We start from the raw sequence: 19,184 nt of genomic DNA on the forward strand, positions 1-19,184 counted from the left end.
ATCTCTTCAGAACTCATACTACTAGCAATGATTGTCTATGGAGACCGTATGGCTGTGTGCTTGATTTTATGCACCTGTTTGGAATGGGTGTGGCTGAAAAATCAGTAGGGGTGTCCACATACTTTTGGCTATATAGTGTAGATTGAGATAAATAACAAATGAGCACTAATGCATTATTATATCCTGACCCCTAAACCCTCAATGATCCTAGATCACCTATAGAGAATAATGAAGATTTCATGCTCCTATGGGGCCTCTGTGTTCTGCTATATTGGGGGGTTCCTTGGGTTCACACTGCCTTCTATCGATATGCAGTAAATCTTAGGATTGGCTGTTAACTTAGTTTTCCAATCACGTTATGCCATATTTTCCTTGGGTACCAAACAAGCTTTTTCCTCCACTGCCTTTTGCAGATTTCCCCAGAAACAGTGCCAACCTTGCCATCAAGGCTCTTTAAGGTAATGCAGCTGAGCTCCATTTAAGTAAATGAGGCTCAGCTGCAATACCTGACACAACCTATGGAAAGAAGTGGTGCTGTTTCTGGAAGAAAGCATACCCCTTTTTTTTTTTTTTAATCCTGGAAAACTTCTTTAACTGCTGGGATGGAGTTGCCATTTTTTTGTGGCGGTGGTTGACTATAGAGGAACCATGCGGTGAAATGCTGAGCGGTACCGGTAATCATAAATAAAGCACATACAAAAACAAATTTTCTTGTAAATTCATAATACAAAACAGTAAATACAAATTTGTACATTTGCAGCATTGACACGTTATAGACAAAACATCACTTTACTCTTCATGATTATTTTTTCCTTCCCTTTTGAACATGGAGTGTGTATTCCAAAATGTGCTGCTGTGGTAAGAGGATGATCAGCAGTGAAATCCGACAGTCCCATCAAACATGGACGAGGGAGAGTCTGGTCCTTAGCAGTCATGTTTACCATATCCCATTGTGACCGATGTGACAGAATGGAAACCGGGGGGGGGGGGGGGGGGGTGCAAGAACCTGGACCTTCCGAAATACTGTATAGACATGTCAGAGGGTATGTGAGCTTGGCCCTCATTGCTCAGGAAATATGACTAAGGGAAAATACGTTGTGCTTGGCTGAAGGCAGAAATTCTCCAGGAATGTCCGTCACTGACCACATTAGTACAGTACTACTTTTCCATCATCCAGTGTGACACAGCCTTCCACATTATGGACTATAATTCATCTTTATTAATCTTCTTTCTGTGACAATTACAGTCGGCGGAGTTATCATCTGGCTGAGGAACGTGTTCCATTTCATCACGGATTTCCGGCCGACTTATTTGACGTTTGGCGTACATCTGAAAACAATGATATCTACAGTTAGTGCAACACATTTTAAGGTTGGTAACCATCACTTTTTACATTTTATTTTTCCCCATTAGATGCACATAAAAAAAATTGTCACTCAAAAAAAAAAAAGAGAAGAAGAGGTTATGGCCATAGAAATGCGAGGAGCAAAAAAACTTAAAGAAAATAAATAACTCCTGTCGTCCTAAAGGGAAAACCTGTCCTGGTCCTTAAGGGGTTAAGGTACAAATGGATGCAAATCGTCATACTGACTCCATACACAGGTTTTCCAATCAGGATCTGCCAGATTACAACCCTAAGGGTATGTTCACACGCTAAAGTAAAAACGACTGTAAAATACGGAGCTGTTTTCAAGGGAAAACAGCCTCTGATTTGAAGCTGTTTTTAAAGCTTCAAACGTTTTTTTGGAGCCGTTTTTCTATTGACACAATGAAAAACCACTCCAGAAGTGACATGCACTTCTTTTTACGGGGCTTTTTTTATGCGCCGTTTTTTTAAACGGCCGCATAAAAAAACGCCCCGTCTGAACGAAACGCCGCTTTTCCCATTGAAATCAATGGGCAGATATTTGTAGGAGTTTAGCTTGTTTTTTACGCCCTCAAAAACGCCTGAAAACACTGCGTGCGAACACACCCTCAGGGTATGTTCACATGCAAAATAAAAAACGGCTGAAAATGGCGGAGGATCAATGATCGGTAATGTATGGGGACGAGCGATCGTTACTACATACATTTCTATCTTGTCGGCAGCGCATCTCTCCGTTTACACAGGGAGATGTGCTGCCGACTAACGACCATGTTTTTGGGCCGCATAAACGAGCAGATCAGCCGATGAACAAGTGTTTGCTCGCTCATCTGCTGATAATTGCCCTGTTTATCGGGAACGAGCATTCATATGGACGCTCGTTTGCCCAATCATTGGCCGTGTAAAAGGCCCTTTACAATGCTTGTGTAGGAACCTATTGGCCAAACATTTAAAAGGCGTATTCCCATCTAAGACATTTATTGCATATCAAGCTCTGGGACCCGCACCTATCTCCAGAACAGGGGTCACCCCACCCACGTCCAGGAGGTGAATCAATGGAGTGGTGGCTGTAGCTCTTTCAATTGATTACTATGGGAGTTACGGAAATAGCTGAGCAAGCTGACTTGGCTGTTTTTGTAACTCCCATAGAAATGATTGGAGAGCGCCACTCACATTTGCGACCACCTCTCCATTTATTCTCCACCTGAATATGGTGTCCAGTGGTCGCCTCGCCAGGCTGAAAGGTAGTCGCGTGACATGAATGACTCAGATGTGAATACCCCTTTAATGGTGCTTCGGGTACACGAAGGCCTCCTTATATATATATATATATATGCTTGAGAAAGGTCCCAAGGTGGGACGGAAACGTTGCATTTGCCATGTTGGCACAATAAACTTCAGCTTTTTTTTTCATCATCATCGGAGTGCTGCTGAATTTTCTTCTTGGATATGTGTTAAGCCTTTGGATCAGGACTATCAGCTGGCACCCTTTATTACATGATATCGTATTTGGAAACAGAGTGCTGCCGTTTTTCTACTGGTGTGTATATATATATATTTTTTTTTTATTTTTTTATTTTTTTTTGTTTCAGTGTTTTAAGTTTTAAATCCTATTTGTTTAATCGATAACTTTTTATTGAATTTTGACATAAGTTGAAAAAGCATCAAATTTAGGGAATCAAAATAACAATAAAACAATAGTACATATTATTTACAGATGGTTATTGAGGGATATGTCTGAAGAACATACAAGTGAAAAGAGCTGTTCTTCAGATTAATAAGAAACAGGGTAACAACAACAAACCAATTTCTGCAGGTTTCCTGGAATTTAGTATAGCTACGGAATTCCAGAGAGAAAGCTCCTCCATTCTTGCTATTTGGGCTCCCTTTGTAAGCCAATGGCCGATTGGTTGAGCTACTTCTGACTTCCAGTACAGAGGTATAAGCGTCTTAGCTGCACTGAAAAGTTGTTGTCCTAGCTCCTCTAGGGAAAGTCGGCCGTATATTCAGAAACAGTAAGCGTGGAGTTCTAGTGATGGAGGAATGGGTAATGGGATTTAGTAAAGTTTGTACTTGTTCCCAATAAGGGGCAATTTTTTCACATCCCCGCCATAAGTGGAGGTAGGTACCCAGAACTTTATTACATCTCAGTACAAATTATATGTAGAATCCAGGGGGTCTTATACCACCTAGTGGTAAGTTTGTATGAAGAGTCTTGTAGTTTCTGTGAATCTCTTCTACCTCGTCTTTAGTAAAAGTTTTGTGTAATTTGAGTTCCCAGGATTTAAGAAAAGTAGGTTGAGCTGTCGATCTCAGTTTAATGAGATTATTTTATAAGAGCGATATTAATTTTTTAGGTGGTTGTCAGAGGAGTAGAAGTTTCTCCAACTTGGGCGGTCAAGAGATTCCTGTTCAAGAGCTCCCAGGTAGCATTGTCTGAGATAATGGGATAGAAAATTGAGGGAAGAAAAACTTGGGTGTGTTTTCAATTCTTGGTATGTGGGGGATAGCCCCATCTTTCAAAATGGAATCATGCGTGATGCAGGATGCTGCGCTTGGCAAGGCCGGACAGTCTTTAGGGACTTTGCTTTGAGAGAGTACTATGTCTTGAAGGCTTCATTCACATCTGCGTCAGGGCTCCGTTCATGGGTTCCGTCTGAGCTTGCCGTCAGGGGAACCCATGAACAGAATCCAAACTGAAACAAAAGGTTTCCGTGTGCATCACCATTAATTTCAATGGTGACGGCTGCAGTGCAAATGGTTTCCGTTTGTCACCGTTGTGTAAGGGTTCCGTGGTTTTGACGGAATGAATAGCGCAGTCAACTACGGTATTGATTCCATCAAAACGACAGAATCCTTGCACAACGGTGACAAACCGGTTCCGTCACCATTGAAATGAATGGTGATGGAAACCTATGGTTTCCGTTTGTTCCAGTTTGGATTCCATTCATGGGTTCCCCTGACGGAAAGCTCAGACGGAACCCATGAACGGAGTCCCGACGCAGATGTGAACGAAGCCTTACGGACATCAAAGGGGATGAAATTTTGTGCAAAGGCCGGATCTCTCCTTTAATCATCCATGTTTGAGGAACACTTGCTAGAAATGGAGCGGCTTTATGAGAGTCCAGCCACAAACGGGACATCAGCGGAATACCTATTGTTGCTTCCTCCATGGGGACATTGAGTTTAGGAGAAGAAGGATCAAGCCACTCTATTATGTGAACAAATCGTACAGAACGATAATAAGTTTCGATATCTGGAAGTCCAATACCTCCGGACCGTTTAGGGAAAGTGAGAGCGTAAAAGGCAATTCTAGGTTTGGTATTATTCCAAATGTATTAGAGAACAAACGTTTCACAGCTGTAAAAAAAGATAAACATTTTCTCTTAACCCCTTAATGACCAGCCTATTTTAAACCGTTTTTTTACGTTTTTCCATCGTCGCATTCCAATAGCTATAACCTTTTTATTTTTGCGTCGACATAGCTGTATAAGGTCTTGTTTTTTGCGGGACAAGTTGTATTTTTTAATAGCACCATTTTGGGGGACATATTATGGCACTCTTTTTCGCATCTTAAATCTACGCCGTTTACCGTGTGATATAAATAACACAATACCTTTATTCAGCGGGTTGTTACGATTGCAACGATACCAAATTTGTATAGGTTTTGTATGTTTTACTACTTTTACACAGTAAAAACGCTTTTTTTTCAAAATTATTTTTTCGCCAATACGGTTGTATGAGGGCTTTTTTTTTGCGGGACGACTTGTAGTTTTTATTGGTACCATTTTGGAGTATATAAGACTTTTTGATCACTTTTTATCACATTTTTTTAAAGTCAGGATTCACAGAAAACAGCAATTTTTTCATAGTTGTTTATTACATTTTTTACGCCGTTCACCGTGCGGGTTAAATAATGTAATAGCTTTATAGTCGGGGTCGTTACGGACGCGGTGATACCAAATATGTGTAACTTTTTACTTTATTTTGTTTTTTTTAACAGTAAAGCATTTTGTAAGGGGAAAAGCTGGGTTTTTCATTTTTTTTCACATTTTTTTTAAAATTAACTTTATTAAACTTTTTTTTTTACTTTTTCACTAGTTCCACTAGGGGACTTTAATATGCGATTCTCCGATCGCTATTATAATACACTGCAATACTTTTGTATTGCGGTGTATTACTGCCTGTCCGTAAAACGGACAGGCATCTGCTAGGTCATGCCAGAGACCTGGGGGCCTTTATTAGATCCCCGGCTGCCATTGGAGACACAGACACTCAGCGATCGTATCGCCGGGTGTCGGTGGGGGAGAGAGGGAGCTCCCTCCCTCTCTCCAAAACCACTCAGATGCGGTGCACGCTAATATCGATCTCACCCGGCAGAGCAGGGACGCCCCCAGCCCTCAGCTGCCTTTAGCAGCTGAGAGCAGGGAGATTTGATGGCTCCCTGCTGTTTACTTTATCCTGATGCAGCGCCGTAAAAAGGCGTATGCATCAGAATAAAGCCCGTTAGTGGCCGCCGTTAAAAGGCGTATTGGCGGTCACTAACGGGTTAAACATCTATTCTAAGGTTTGTTTTTTTATGCTGGGCTAATAACAAGCTGTGATCTAACAATAAGGCCCTGTTCACACACAGTTTTTTTTGCAGGAAGAAAAAAACCTGCCTCAGAATTGCTCCTGGAATTTGTAGGCAGATTTTGAACTGCTTTTGCTTTTTTTCCCACGGTTTTCACGGCATTTTTCGCCCACGGCCATTGAAGCTAATGCAAGGACCACGTGCAAATAACGCCATGAAAACCATATGGAAACGGCAAGAAAGGACATGCCACTTTTTTTTCCCTGCGAGCGGCCAAAAGCTACCCGGGGGGGACCAAAAACACCTCTGCCACTCATTGAATTCAATGGGGGGCGATTTCGGCACTTTTTGGCGCTGATTCTGACGTGGTTTAAGCGTCAAAATCAACACCAAAAAACCCTGTGTGAACTGAACAATAAATATAAATAAAACAAATTGCATAAAAAATAAATGCAATGTACTTCCCACCTGGAGTACTTTATAATAGTAACAGTAGAGTCTGTGAGGTTGTAGCAGTTCCCTGGCAAGTGTCTGACCTTCCTTGGCAATCTTCCGAATTTCTTCATCATTTTCCTTTAGAAAAACAAATGTTTTTGTCAAATAGCAAACATCTCATCAAAAATGGAAATCAATAAATGATATACAGTCAAAACCAGAAAACATAAGCACACGTGGCTGAAGCAATTGCATGTAAGGAATTTTAGTGAAAAAAAATTGGAATTTTTTTTAATTTGAAAATAGTTCTTCTCCAGAAGGAAGAAAACTGTCCCTGTAGGTGGCACTAGAGAGTTTTCTTCCTCCTAGAGGAGAGCCATTGTGGCTGAAAGAGTCATGTTATATGGTAAACATAATTAAACAATAGGTTTTGGTTACTCCCCTCTTGCCTCAGGATGAAGCATTGCTTTTTAATTCCCTTTACTCAGGGAGGAGTCCTCCTGCGCTCTTTGTCGCATCCTGCCTTTGTATTAGTTGCCGATAGGACTAAAATGCAAATTCTTCACTTTTCCACTTTAAAAGACTTTCTGGCTATTGACCTTACAAAAGTAACTTAGAGAGGTTGTCACATGAAGTCAAGCCCTGTCCATATGCCCAGCGGGCACACAGTCATCCATGTATTACATTCATCAGAATGGCCACCATGTAATACTACATTTCTCCTGCAGTGGCCACTGCAGGGGAAATGCCTGTCTGGCCGAGGCCTTCCCCAGCATAATCGGCTGATCGCTGCACAGGCTCCCACACAAAAGGGTTTGTCTATGATTAGACAACCCCTTTAACATCAACATTACCTACTATATGACACCCTACGGACAAATATATTGACCAGAATATATATATATGACCTCCAACAGAAAGCACTGGACATGTACCTGCTAGTATTCTGGGGTTGTGAACGAATAGCAAGAGATGTGCATGATAGGACATTGGCAAATAGTAGACCACATACCAATTATAGAGCCAATTCTTATATTTGCTAAAAACGTGGCAATGAGGTATCCAAATAGCATACAGGATAGTGGAGAATACACTTTTACATGTGTTACATACAACTACGTCTTACCTTAGCCCACTGTATCTTGTCTAACAAATCCCCTAAGTTGCGTTTTATGGGGATGTAATGTTTCCCAGGTTTTAGGTTACTGTAGAAGTGTTCATAATATGGGGAATCCTGTTTTAGGACCAGGCTGTCCCCCAACATGAGATATGGAAACCTGTATGCAGCCACAGTCCCATCCACGTTCACCTGGTATTTGTACTGCGAAAATAAGTGATAGATGGGAAAAACATTTATTGTTACAGTTCAGGGGTTGTCGGAGATTAGAAAACAAAGAAGCGAAACAAGTTGAGCTGCAATACCAGGCACAGCCTGTGGACAAGAGAGGCACTAATTTTTTCTAATATCATAAAAGCCTTTTAGAAAAGATACAAAACCAAAAACCCACTGTTACTACATCACTTCGGAGAGGTGTAAGCTCACTATTTTTTCTAAATAAGCCCAAAATTCCATTTATTATTTACCTATTTGAACTGGCAACATGGTGCGGCTTCACTTTACATCTTCTGATTATTTCTTAATAAGTTTTATCGGCCCTTTTTATTGCCTAGTATTCAGTTTTGGCAAATATAGCAATATCCAAATAAAGTATTGCTATCTGGAAACTGAATGTTACTGTGGCTCAGCAGGTTTGTAGAGCACACCACATATTTCGGTCCTCTATATTAGAGTAATAAAGACCCCATGATACTAAGCAGTTGTGGCAACTACCGATGTATTCGGCTAACTTCCCAACCAAGACTATGCAGTCAACTCAGCTATTTGCACTCTTATAAGGTTATTCCCATGTCAGATATTTATAGTATATCCACAGCTCTTGGACACGCACCTATATTGAGAACGATGGTCACCCAATCCCGTTACACCCTAGCCGCCGATTCCAGACAGGAACTATGTGGAGAGGAGGCCACGCATGTGCACGGCTCACTCCATTAAAGGGGTTGTCCAGGTTCGGGGCTGGCTTTCATACTGATGACCTATCCACAGTATATGAGCGGTGGGCGTCCGAGACCCGGACCCTGCACCGATCAGCTGTCCTGGGTGCCGGAAGCTATGCAGGGGTAAATGCTGGAAGCAGAATGCTCCAATCACTGCATAGCGGCCATGCTGGGTTACTGCAGCTCTGCTCCTATTCACTTAAATTCGAGCAGAGCTGCAAAAGCCTTTTATACAGTGGTCGGATTCTTCTGCTTCCGCAATGACCCCTGCATAGGGTGCCAGAGCAGCTGATCGGTGCAGGGTCTGGGTGTTGGACCTCCACTGATCATGTACTGGTGACCTATACTGTGGATAGTTCTTCAGTATAAAAAACAGCCCTGAGCCTGGACAACGCCTATAAAGGGGCTTTCCCATCACGGACATTTATGGCATATTCACAGGATATGTCATACATCTTCTGAACGGGGCCCCCTAAACCCCGTTCTACCACTCTGTGCTCTGACTGATTTGTGGGATTTCCGACCATGAAGAAGAAAACAGCGTAGTTCGCTGAGCTACGCTGTTTACGTAAGTCCCATAGAACTGAATAGTAGTTACGGAAACTGCGTAGCTCGCATGCTACGCTGCTTCCATAGCTGCCATTTACTACTTTGGGAGTTACGGAAACAGCATCGCTTAGCAAGCTACACTGTTTTCGTAACTCTTGACCATATAGCCAGGAAGTGGCCGGGAGGCAGCTAGAACGGGGTTTAGGAGGCCCAGTTTTAGAGATAGCTGTGGGTCCTAGAGGTGGGACCCGCATCTATCTGACATTTATAACATATCATGTGGAAATGCCATAAAAGTCCCTGATGGGAAAACCCCTTTAAGTTCTATGGGAATTACGGAAACAGTCAAGCAAGCACTTATTTCTCGATATCGGTGCAGGTCTCAGAACTGGCACCCACATATATCAGACATTTTTAGAAATATCCTGTGGCATATCCTGTGGCATATCCTGTGGCATAGGGGTTATTCAGTTTTATGTGAATAAGGTACACTGTATAATGAAAGCTTCTGCAACTTTGTAATCTATTTTGTTTCCTCAAGATTTCTGTTTGCTGTCAGGAGATTAATACCTATATAGACCTAGTCCTGCTTATAACTGAGAAGGGGATACTATTGTATCAAGGTAATGCTATCCTCTGTAAGCAAAAGATTTTACTTGCAGTGATAGTTTGCCACAATGTATCAGGACAGAAGAGAGATTATCTGACAGAGAATTACCTAGATTAGATACAATTGTATCCACCTCTCGGCTGTGAAAAGAAGTAGGTTTGTATGGACTTTCTTGTTTACATCCAGAGACTGAAAGTTTCTATTCACGGTCAGCAAACAGAGCTCTTGAAAATGAGGAATGAAACATAAAGCATAACTTTCCACTGAGCCATTATTAAAGGGGTTGCCCAGGCATGGACAACTGATGACCTATCCACAGGACAGGTCATCAGTATATGATCGTGGGTGGTCCAACACCCGGACCCCCACCGATCAGCTGCTCCAGCGCCCTCCCAAGCCTGAAACAGATGGCTCCAGTGGTCATAAAATGTGGAATTTTTTAGTTTAGAAAAAGACACATTGGGGGTGGCCAAATGACTGAATAGCGCTGATGACTGCTATTTTTGCAGTCAAATATACCCAAACCCCTAACGAGAACCTGAAAACGGTAATGTGTACAGAGCCTTACTGAAAGGTTTACACAGAGATCTGTCTAATGACCTTCCTGTACACGGCAGGTAACTATACAAGGTACAACTTCTAGATGAGAGAAGGTTTCATCTCAAACAGCTTTTAACTAGGGGATATCTAAGGGATCTTAAAGATGTCAAAGATTCTTCAAGACTCACCTTAAAGAAATCAAAGAATCCAATGAGTGGAGCCTTTCCCAGCTGCTCCTCCATGTCCCGGAAGAAGAAGTAACCAGTAATACCTGCATCTAGCAACTCGGGGTTCTTTTTAGACATTTGCACTAACTGAAGACGTTCCTCCCGGCTGTCTCGTCCCCTGAAAAAGGCCTGTTCGGTTTTATTTTGCCATGCAGGACCTGGAAGAGAATTTTTTTTTTATATTTAACGTACACATTCTGGGAAGTGTAACCCGATGTAGAGGATCTGTTAGGCCTCATGCACACGGCCGTAGCAAATCACGGACTGTACACACATTGATTTCAATGAGCCCGGACCGTAAATTTGGCCCGTATAATGACATGTCCTAATTTTTTGCGGTCCGGGCTCCCGTCCAATGCACAAACCTTGGAAACCACGGTCATATACAGTGAAGGAAATAAGTATTTGATCCCTTGCTGATTTTGTAAGTTTGCCCACTGTCAAAGTCATGAACAGTCTAGAATTTTTAGGCTAGGTTAATTTTACCAGTGAGAGATAGATTATATTAAAAAAAAAAAACAGAAAATCACATTGTCAAAATGATATATATTTATTTGCATTTTGCACAGAGAAATAAGTATTTGATCCCCTACCAACCATTAAGAGTTCAGCCTCCTCCAGACCAGTTACACGCTCCAAATCCACTTGGTGCCTGCATTAAAGAGGCTCTGTCACCAGATTTTGCAACCCCTATCTGCTATTGCAGCAGATAGGCGCTGCAATGTAGATTACAGTAACGTTTTTATTTTTTAAAAACAAGCATTTTTGGCCAAGTTATGACCATTTTTGTATTTATGCAAATGAGGCTTGCAAAAGTCCAAGTGGGCGTGTTTAAAAGTAAAAGTCCAACTGGGCGTCTTTAAAGTAAAAGTACAACTGGGCGTGTATTATGTGTGCGTACATCGGGGCGTTTTTACTACTTTTACTAGCTGGGCGTTCTGACGAGAAGTATCATCCACTTCTCTTCAGAACGCCCAGCTTCTGGCAGTGCAGACACAGCCGTGTTCTCGAGAGATCACGCTGTGACGTCACTCACTTCCTGCCCCAGGTCCTGCATCGTGTCGGACGAGCGAGGACACATCGGCACCAGAGGCTACAGTTGATTCTGCAGCAGCATCGGCGTTTGCAGGTAAGTCGATGTAGCTACTTACCTGCAAACGCTGATGCTGCTGCAGAATCAACTGTAGCCTCTGGTGCCTACACGATGCCGTAATGCATTAAAATCCTGCAGTGACCGCAAGGTCCCCCTGCTCAAGAAGGCACATGTACAGGCCCATCTGAAGTTTGCAAATGAACATCTGGATGATTCTGAGAGTGATTGGGAGAAGGTGCTGTGGTCAGATGAGACTAAAATTGAGCTCTTTGGCATTAACTCAACTCGCCGTGTTTGGAGGAAGAGAAATGGTGCCTATGACCCAAAGAACACCGTCCCCACTGTCAAGCATGGAGGTGGAAACATTATGTTTTGGGGGTGTTTCTCTGCTAAGGGCACAGGACTACTTCACCGCATCAATGGGAGAATGGATGGAGCCATGTACCGTCAAATCCTGAGTGACAACCTCCTTCCCTCCACCAAGACATTATAAATGGCTCGTGGCTGGGTCTTCCAGAATGACAATGACCCGAAACATACAGCCAAGGCAACAAAGGAGTGGCTCAAAAAGAAGCACATTAAGGTCATGGAGTGGCCTAGCCAGTCTCCAGACCTTAATCCCATCGAAAACTTATGGAGGGAGCTGAAGATCCGAGTTGCCAAGCGACAGCCTCGAAATCTTAATGATTTACAGATGATCTGCAAAGAGGAGTGGGCTAAAATTCCATCTAACATGTGTGCAAACCTCATCATCAACTACAAAAAACATCTGACTGCTATGCTTCCCAACAAGGGTTTTGCCACCAAGTATTAAGTCTCGTTTGCCAAAGGGATCAAATACTTATTTCTCTGTGCACAATGCAAATAAATATATATAATTTTGACAATGTGATTTTCTGTTTTTTTTTTTTTTTATATAATCTATCTCTCACTGGTAAAATTAACCTAGCCTAAAAATTCTAGACTGTTCATGTCTTTGACAGTGGACAAACTTACAAAATCAGCAAGGGATCAAATACTTATTTCCTTCACTGTATATGGGCCCCGAGAAATTAATGGGTCCGCTATTCATCTGCATTTTTGCAGATGAATGGCAAACGCAAAAACACGTTCGTGTGCATGAGGCCTTAGGGGTGGGTCAGCAGACAAGCTGGTTGACTGTTCCAATAACAACCAGCAGAATTATGAACGCAGCTCTGGTGTATAATACTCAGAATAAATGCAAAATAAGTAGTGCAAAGTTTTAACAACTGTTTATATAGAATATATCTATATAAGAACTGTAAAACAGTGCTCAAAACTGGACATACCCTTTACAATGGTGGTCAATTAAATACTAAAGTCAAAAACGCCAGAGGAACATACGGTAGTATCAATTTAGCCATTCATGGAGAGATATGAACTTACCTGTGTGGCCCTGGATAGAGAGAAGGTCATTGGTGACGCCACGTAGTGCTTCAAGGGTAGAATGAGTAATGTCGTAGGTCGGTAGAATAATGTCTCTGGAATCGGAGGATCCGCACCACGAGACCATAGGCAGTGGACCGGGGGTATCATTGGTCTTTCGGTGTTCCACTGGCCAATCACCAACATTGATGTAGAATTCGAAGTCAGGTAGGCGAACCTAAAGTAAATGCTTATTAATTTGATGGATGTCGGAGACCAGCACAATCATATATACATCTACCCTGAGGAGAAATATCAATCATACCTGAATAATCCAAAAATATCAACATGTCAAGCCTTGTTTATTCCAATTATCGGACTTCTAAATCTTGACATGCTCTTACCTTTCTTGCCAATGATTGCAACATTTCATCTGAGAACATTTTGAAGTCAGTGTATTTGCCCAAGGAACGTCGATAAATCTGATTATTGAGGACTGTGTAATGGACTATGGCACCGCGTCTTTCTGCAAACCTCCTGGGCACTTCCTCCAGCATTCTGTTCAGGTCTATAGTCGGGAAGGGGGCAAAGTCTTTTGAGATCTGAGTTTCTTTGGTTGGACATGACAGGGTCTGTTGCCAAACGTCAGGGTTTTCTTCAGGACAGTCACAGTACTCATGATAAACTGGTCCTAAAAAGGGGGAAAAAAAAAAGTATAGAATGGATAATCCTGGTACAAAGAAAAAAAAAAGTGTTTATAGACCGAAGAGAAATGGGGAACCAGCGGAGGGAAAGGACTCAGATACAATTGAATGTGGTGTTTACTAGCACCAAAAGATCACAGGCACTGGGCAAAGGATCCGGGGTACATGTGCCCAGTGCCAACAACGCTAAGATTTATACAGTGATTTTTTATTTTAGAGGATAATGTTCTTCAAAATGGTTATTTTGCCGTCAGACACTCTCATGATTAAGTTCAGGCGGCTGCCAGCGAGCAACAGGTTCTGTCAGCAGAATTAACCAGGATGGATCTCCATGCTCTTCAGCCCCCGGCACTTTAGGAAGATGGTACCCAGTGCTGGTGTGGGGAGTATTAGTTCAGTACATTCATTTTACCAGTCATGGTGTGTGAGAGAATAAGATGGATACCAAGTGGACTGACAACCGGACAGATTTACTAATGCAATTCTGCTCGCTCTGAGTAATCGCACTAGAAAAAAAAGCTATTTTCTTAATACAATGTGTTTTGGCTGGTCGCACCGAGCACGACTGATTTATCAAAGCTTTTAACCTGGCGCCATGTGCGGTATAGCGCGAGCAGGGACACCAGTATACGTAAATCTCCCCCATTATCTTTCCTTGACTTTCACACGTTGTGTGATCTTTTGTACTGTGGGACATTACATGGATTTAGGGACTTAACCCTTACAGGTCGGTATTTTCTTAGGTGTGTGGGAAAAGCTATAACAGGATTTACAAGGAGACATGAAGGTAAACAGAGATTAGATCAAATGTATCCTCTGCTGTATCTGCGACAAGCCAAGACAAAGCCCGCTGCCATGTCGAAATCCATTATACAGCAGGAAATGTTAATGTACGACCGCACCTTCCAATAATATTGTTTAGAGCTGAAATATGAGGTTTCAAGAGATGATGAAAATACTTAGCGGAGTGGTTTCAGATTATTTGTTAAAGTGAATCTCCCAAATGTGATAGTTTCATTCATATCAATTATGTTTGCAAAAGTCAGTGATTGCATGAAAAAAAACAAAAACCTTACAGGGCGGTATACAGCGGTGCGTCTCCGTAGTGATATTACAGATACCGCCATTATCGGATTGTTGTAAATGGAAGTGCGATATTGCGTGCTCTCACCATGCGTACATGCTGCCCAGGATTTCGGATCGCAGAAAAGAACAAAAAAAGCAGATATAGAACCCTATGTCCTATACGTGGCCCTAAAATGTTCAAATAATGATCTGCTGTTTTATAATTGGAATCAGGGACAGATAAACTACCTGAGGAGCTGGTCCAGGACACTGTGAGCAAAGAGTCCACCATTGATGCCGGGACTTGATATGTCATATTGATCTTAAAGGGATTTTCCCGTTAGAGACATTTATGACATATCCAATGTCAGATAGACGCGGGTCCCACCTCTGGGACCTTCACCTATCTATAGAACGGGGCCCCCTAAACCGCATTCTAGCTTTGTCTGTTCTCGCTGCCTCCCGGCCTCTTCCTGGTTAAATGGTCGGGAGTTACGAAAACAGCGTATCTCGCTTAGCTACGCTGTTTCCGTAACTCCCATAGTAGTGAATAGCAGTTATGGAAGCAACGTAGCATGCGATCTACGCTGTTTCCGTAACTACTATTCAGTTCTATGGGGCTTACGAAAACAGCGTAGCTAAGCGAGATACGCTGTTTTCGTAACTCCCGATCATGTAACCTTTTTCATGGTCGGAATTCAGCCGCAACACAGCGGCAGAACGGGGTTTAGGGGGCCCCATTCTGGAGATAGATGCGGGTCCCAGCTCTGGGACTCGCATCTATCTGACATTTATGACGTATCATGTGGATATGTCATAAATGTCTCTAACGGGAAAACCCCTTTAATGTTCATGATGATCCTTTGCTCTCACTTGGTCAGTAACTAATAGGCCATGTTCACACAGGGCGAGTACGCTGCATAAAAGTACACAGCGTTACTGCCCTGGAACCTGCAGGGAATTCCGGACGAAAAACCGAACCAAAATGTGGTGCAGTTTTTCGTTCAGAACGTCCTCTGCGGAAAACACTATTAAAAAAAATCCCCAAAAAACATATCCTTCCCCTGGGCCATAGTCATGGTGACACGTCCCTCCGTGCCCTTTAAGACAAGACCTGTCAGTCAGCAGCTCTTATGCTCCTCAGCAACACTTATTGGAAGAGAGCTCCGCCCCCCCAGCTTCCCTGTCATCCCATCAGCAGACCATGGACTACGGTGTAGAACAGTCTGTAAGTTGCTAACGGGGCAACGTTGGGGCTTGGGCAGTCCTTCCAGCGGCCATGCGTTATTTTTGGGTTTGCTCAGCTATTTTGCGGATAGCAGGGGCGGTTCACTACGCTGCGGTCTGTAATACATTTACATTACCTTGTAGTATATAAGGAGACTGAGCGACATGCCTGTCCTGATGAAGCACTTCAATGACCAGCCCTTCGTTCACACTTCCATACATGCGATATCTCATCAGGAAGGAGCCGTCGTTCCTGTCCAGTGGATCCGGTACGTGTATTCGGATGTATTCTTTTGGAGACAAGGCTTTAATCACAACCTTAAATGGTTTATCCCCTAGAAAAAAATTAAGTAGCGCCATTTGGTTAAAAAAGAACTAAAATTTTTTTTTTAAAAAAACAACGTCAAAGGTCAGAGGCTCATTGTAGATAATAACATCCAGATCCTGTGAATTTAGGTCTTGCGTCCACAGCTATCTTTATAATGTCATACACGAGCCGCTCACAATTCTACACCGATTAAAAAAGCTAAAAAACATAGAATCTGCAGGAAATGGCGGAACCCGATCACATACAAAGATTTATTCCTGATCAGAGTTCTGATATGTACGATCACACGCTCATTTCTTACTTTCTTAATTTGTACAGTGCAAATTCCCAGCGCTTCCATAACCGCACCAGACGCCGGACACCCAGAACAGCGGCAGACGCCGGACACCCAGGACAGCAGCAGACGCTGTACCCCCATAACAGTGGAAGACGCTGTACCCCCATACCAGTGGAAGATGCTGTACCCCTATAAGTGACAGATGCTGTACCCCCATAACAGGGGCAGGCGCTAGAACCCCAGGACAGCAGAAGACGTTAGAACCCCAGGACAGCAGAAGACGCTGTACCCGCATAAGTGACAGATGGGGTACCCCCATAACAGGGGCAGGCACTGTACCCACATAACAGCGGCTGACGCTGGACCCCAAACAAGCGGCAGAGGCTGTACCCCCAGAACAGTGGAAGACGCTGTACCCACATAAGTGACAGATGTTGTACCCCCATAACTGGGGCAGACGCTGTATCCCCATAAGGGTGGCAGTAACAGGCAGAAGGGTAACAAAGCTCATGGGCCCCAAAGTAAAATCTGTACCAGGGCCCCCACCTATAACATGTCATTTTTAGTACTGGTCACCTTATATGGTGCAGAGGTAACGTTTGGTACCCCTCAGGCTCCAGAGTCCGGGTGTGACTATAACTTTTGCACCGGCTAGTCATGCCCCCCAGCCATAAGCCCCACATGACACTGCCAGCCACAGTGACTCCATAACTGTGCCAGCAACACAGCCTGCACCGCCTTATGGCCAACGTAACAAATATACAATGATTCCTGGGAGGCGGAATATAAGTAGTGTATAGAGATGTGGGTGACAATGTAACACTGCAGTAATGGCGACAGCGGTGAACGGGTTAAAACACCAAGTATGAGGGGAGGCCAACGATGACGTCAGTGGGAGGGGCCTGACTCCTGCCGCCGGTCCTGTCTGTCTGGGATCACTGATTATTAGGTTTGCTGGTCACGTGATTGATTACCTGGGGAGGAGGTGAAGTTGCGGCCGTCGCTGCTCACAGTCTGGATATAGAAGTACCTGACGGGCAGAGTAATGGCAGCCTGCAGCCCCGGCCCCCACACCAAGCTCCTCTCCGGGCTCACTGGTCCTGTACCCCCGGACACACGGAGGACTCCTGCACAGAACAGTAGCAGCAGCGGTGCCATCCTCCTCCTGGTGACTGTCAGGGGGGTGCCGCAGGGAGCAGAGCCCGGAGCCATGTGTCATCCACTCACACCCGGGGCTGCGAGAGTCATTCAAAGTTTTTCTTGGGAAGTGGGACAGGAGATCTGTCTGCTTGTGATTGGTGGGTTGTGCAGCCAATCTGGAGAGGGCAATGTAATGTAATGGGCAGCTCTGTGTATAGGAATGTGCAGACAGCGAAGCAATGCTCTGCATACTCATCTGTGTATAGGAATGTACAGACAGCGGAGCAATGCTCTGCATACTCATCTGTGTATAGGAATGTACAGACAGCGGTGCAATGCTCTGCATACTCATCTGTATATAGGAATGTACAGACAGCGGTGCAATGCTCTGCATACTCATCTGTGTATAGGAATGTACAGACAGCGGTGCAATGCTCTGCATACTCATCTGTGTATAGGAATGTACAGACAGCGGAGCAATGCTCTGCACGCATCTGTATAGGAATGTACAGACAGCGGTGCAATGCTCTGCATACTCATCTGTGTATAGGAATGTACAGACAGCGGAGCAATGTTCTGCATACTCATCTGTGTATAGGAATGTACAGACCAGTGCAATGCTCTGCACTCATCTGTGTATAGGAATGTACAGACAGCGAAGCAATGCTCTGCATACTCATCTGTTTATAGGAATGTACAGACAGCGGAGCAATGCTCTGCATACTCATCTGTGTATAGGAATGTACAGACAGCGGAGCAATGCTCTGCATACTCTGTGCATAGGAATGTACAGACAGCGGTGCAATGCTCTGCATACTCTGTGTATAGGAATGTACAGACAGCGGAGCAATGCTCTGCATACTCATCTGTGTATAGGAATGTACAGACCAGTGCAATGCTCTGCATACTCATCTGTGTATAGGAATGTACAGACAGCGGAGCAATGCTCTGCATACTCTGTGCATAGGAATGTACAGACAGCGGTGCAATGCTCTGCATACTCTGTGTATAGGAATGTACAGACAGCGGAGCAATGCTCTGCATACTCATCTGTGTATAGGAATGTACAGACCAGTGCAATGCTCTGCATACTCATCTGTGTATAGGAATGTACAGACAGCGGAGCAATGCTCTGCATACTCTGTGCATAGGAATGTACAGACAGCGGTGCAATGCTCTGCATACTCTGTGTATAGGAATGTACAGACAGCGGTGCAATGCTCTGCATACTCATCTGTGTATATATTAAAGGGTAACTAAACGCTTGACAAAAATCTGACATGTCATAGTGACATGTCAGAAGTTTGGATTGGTGGGGGTCCGAGCACTGAGACCCTCACCGATCGCTAAATCGAAGCAGCAGAGGCGCTCGAGTGAGCGCTCCGCCGCTTCGTGTCTGTTCGGCTTTTTCCCAACATCAATGTATCTGAGTACGGACTCGATAGAAAGTCTATGAACCCGTACTCCGACACATCGGCTTTCCGGAAAAGCTGAACAGAAACGAAGTGGCTCTTTTAGCGATGACCAAGTGGGCGTTGTGGAGAGGAGTATATGACGCTGACCAATCAGTGACCAATCAGCGTCTACACTTCTCTCCATTCATTTACTC

At 43.7% G+C, this 19,184-nt stretch overlaps 1 protein-coding gene across 1 annotated transcript; it reads right to left on the reverse strand.

Annotated features, from left to right (window-relative positions):
- Positions 1-706: 706 nt before the first annotated feature.
- On the reverse strand, positions 707-17,712 carry POGLUT3 (protein O-glucosyltransferase 3). Its single transcript, XM_075849988.1, has 8 exons — positions 17,410-17,712; positions 15,968-16,165; positions 13,239-13,525; positions 12,856-13,072; positions 10,317-10,513; positions 7,498-7,692; positions 6,405-6,509; positions 707-1,329 (listed from the first exon to the last, which is right to left on the reverse strand). The coding sequence occupies exons 1-8, from the start codon at positions 17,645-17,647 to the stop codon at positions 1,204-1,206; spliced, it is 1,563 nt and encodes a 520-aa protein (XP_075706103.1). The 5' UTR covers positions 17,648-17,712; the 3' UTR covers positions 707-1,203.
- Between the last annotated feature and the right edge of the window lie 1,472 nt (positions 17,713-19,184).

This window comes from Rhinoderma darwinii, chromosome 2, assembly GCF_050947455.1.
Source record: "Rhinoderma darwinii isolate aRhiDar2 chromosome 2, aRhiDar2.hap1, whole genome shotgun sequence".
Classification (NCBI taxonomy): domain Eukaryota; kingdom Metazoa; phylum Chordata; class Amphibia; order Anura; family Rhinodermatidae; genus Rhinoderma; species Rhinoderma darwinii.